This window comes from Schistocerca serialis, chromosome 4 (assembly GCF_023864345.2).
Source record: "Schistocerca serialis cubense isolate TAMUIC-IGC-003099 chromosome 4, iqSchSeri2.2, whole genome shotgun sequence".
NCBI classification, from domain to species: Eukaryota; Metazoa; Arthropoda; class Insecta; order Orthoptera; family Acrididae; genus Schistocerca; species Schistocerca serialis.
In genome coordinates, this window is record NC_064641.1 from 524,258,992 (window position 1) to 524,261,178 (window position 2,187).

Genomic DNA, 2,187 nt, shown 5'->3' on the forward strand with positions numbered 1-2,187 from the left:
AGGTAACTGAGGCTCATGACCGTTACAACGTGTATTTAAATCAAACATGATTTGCATCCTCATACTGGAACTAATAACACCATTCTAAACCGACTGGCCTGAAAACTGCTTAGACATCATCTTTCAGATGTTGAATCACACCTACCAACTTTAGTTTATGTCTCACAAGCCCTTCTTGGTACTGCGACCGTTTTTCGTCAGTGTATTATTTTGTATTATTATTCATTTTTTGATCGTTCTGAGCTTTATGGATATCATTGAGTAATCGTTGCTACCTGTGAGATGTAACTTTGTATAACAGGTCCCGTTCTCTTATTATCATACCTAGAAGGCAGAATTCGTTTTTCTCGCAGTGAACCCTCCTCTTTGGCGCAGTTTGCTGTCCCTGAGTAGATTCTTTGTCCTCAACAGATGATGGCGCTGGCGGGGCTTCCAGAGTTCGCCTGCTGCCAGCTATCAGGACCCAAGGCGCTCTCGGTTGTCCTCTGTGGGGCCGAGGGTCGATTCCCCGACCCCACGGACTGCCGCTACTACACGGACTGCACGAGCAACGGCGACGGCAGCTACACGCAGACCATCACTCCGTGTCCTGCCGGAACCTACTACAACTCGTGCCAGGGCAACTGCAGCCTCACTCAGCAACCACCCAACTGTTCCTTTCCCTGTAGTATTAATGGTGCTATAACTATTTCGCCTGAAAATCCGTCTGTGTATTTCGTGTGTATTATTAATGCTACAGGGTCGTACTTCAATGTTAGTAAATGTGACAATTGCAATATTTCAGTTAGCTGCCCAGTCAATAATTCAACAGCTGGGGGCTCCAGCTGTAACGGTACTTATTATTATGGAGATGAAAAGAACTGTTCCGTTTTCCATCACTGCAGTGGCGCAGGTGCGACACCAGATCTGGGGGAATGCGGTACTGATCAGTACTACTTGTCATATAACCACAGCTGTGTCGAGTTTTATTGCACATCAGAGGGCTGGTTCGCTGACCCAGCCAATTGTTCCCGATACTATTACTGCTCCAGAGATGGGTCGAGTTATGTCAAGACGCATGTTCTGTGTCCGGATGGTAGTCACTTTGACAGCTCGGTTGGAGGATGCATGATGGGATTGTGCACAACAGTCTGCCCCGGAAGCAGCAGCTCAGATTTCAGGTGCCCCTCCAGCGGCTTCTTCGCGGATCCGTTGAGCTGTAGCTCATACTATTACTGCGACAGCAACCTAGAAGCAACGCACATCGACTGTCCAGACGGAAGCCACTTTGATAGTGTTGTCGGTGGCTGCATGATGGGTAGCTGTTCCAAAAGGATGATCTGAATGTTCCTGGTCGTTGAATTGGGACTTCTGAGCTCTATTTCCAATCGTTCATTGCAACGTCAGGAAGCATAGATTTTACTCTGGAATTTTGATGACGACATATTGCACGTGGTAACTCTGTAGCTACCCAGCTTTAGGCGACTGAAGGGACGCCATTTCTAGTGACTTGATATGATTTCGTTGTATATACATGATACAATTTATGTTATAACTATTTATCACATTGGAGGATGCAAACCACATTTTAACCTGTTCCTACATCCTAGTTTTCTCTTCACGCTTCCTATACCTTCCGTCATAGGTACCTGATCTTCTTTAAACTACGAATATATGGGAGTAGGGGTACTTCCTGGCAGAAAAAGCTGTACGCTGGACCAGGGATCGAACCTGGAACCTTGCCTACTGCAGGCAGTCCTCTTATCGAATGAGTTATGTAGGTACTACTCACGACTCACATTTACATTTCATTTTCTGCCAATACAACTTCCTTAAATATCAATATTGCTTCACCTTTTCTTTGTTAAGCAAAAATATATTTTCATTTTCCATTTGTTCCAGCTCCATAATTTGATTAGCAGGGCATAGTTTACTTCACAGGGTACAATCTTATGGCCTTAGCCTATAAATCTAAATCATAACGTAACATGTGTAACAAAAATTATGTAATTTGTTTACCTTAGTAATAAAAGAGAGACATATCAGCTTTTCTAACCTCTGTGACCGAATTTCATTTATTTCACTTGCTCAATCCACATTAGTTCTAGATGATTGTTTTGACTGTTGATTTTCACCACATCAGATGCACCCGCTTAGATCTTGTGCATTCGCAAACTGTTCGATACTCTTACTTATTAGCTATACTGT

General features: G+C 43.8%; 1 protein-coding gene across 1 annotated transcript; it reads left to right on the forward strand.

Annotated features, from left to right (window-relative positions):
• The first annotated feature begins 414 nt into the window (after positions 1-414).
• LOC126474584 (peritrophin-44-like) lies at positions 415-1,323 on the forward strand. Its single transcript, XM_050102058.1, has one exon. It carries the CDS (start codon positions 415-417, stop codon positions 1,321-1,323), a length of 909 nt encoding a protein of 302 aa, XP_049958015.1.
• The last annotated feature ends 864 nt before the right edge of the window (positions 1,324-2,187 follow it).

Bases quoted from the DNA above. Each gene is read 5' to 3' on its own strand.
- LOC126474584 (XM_050102058.1), top strand. From the start codon at position 415: ATGGCGCTGGCGGGGCTTCCAGAGTTCGCCTGCTGCCAGCTATCAGGA.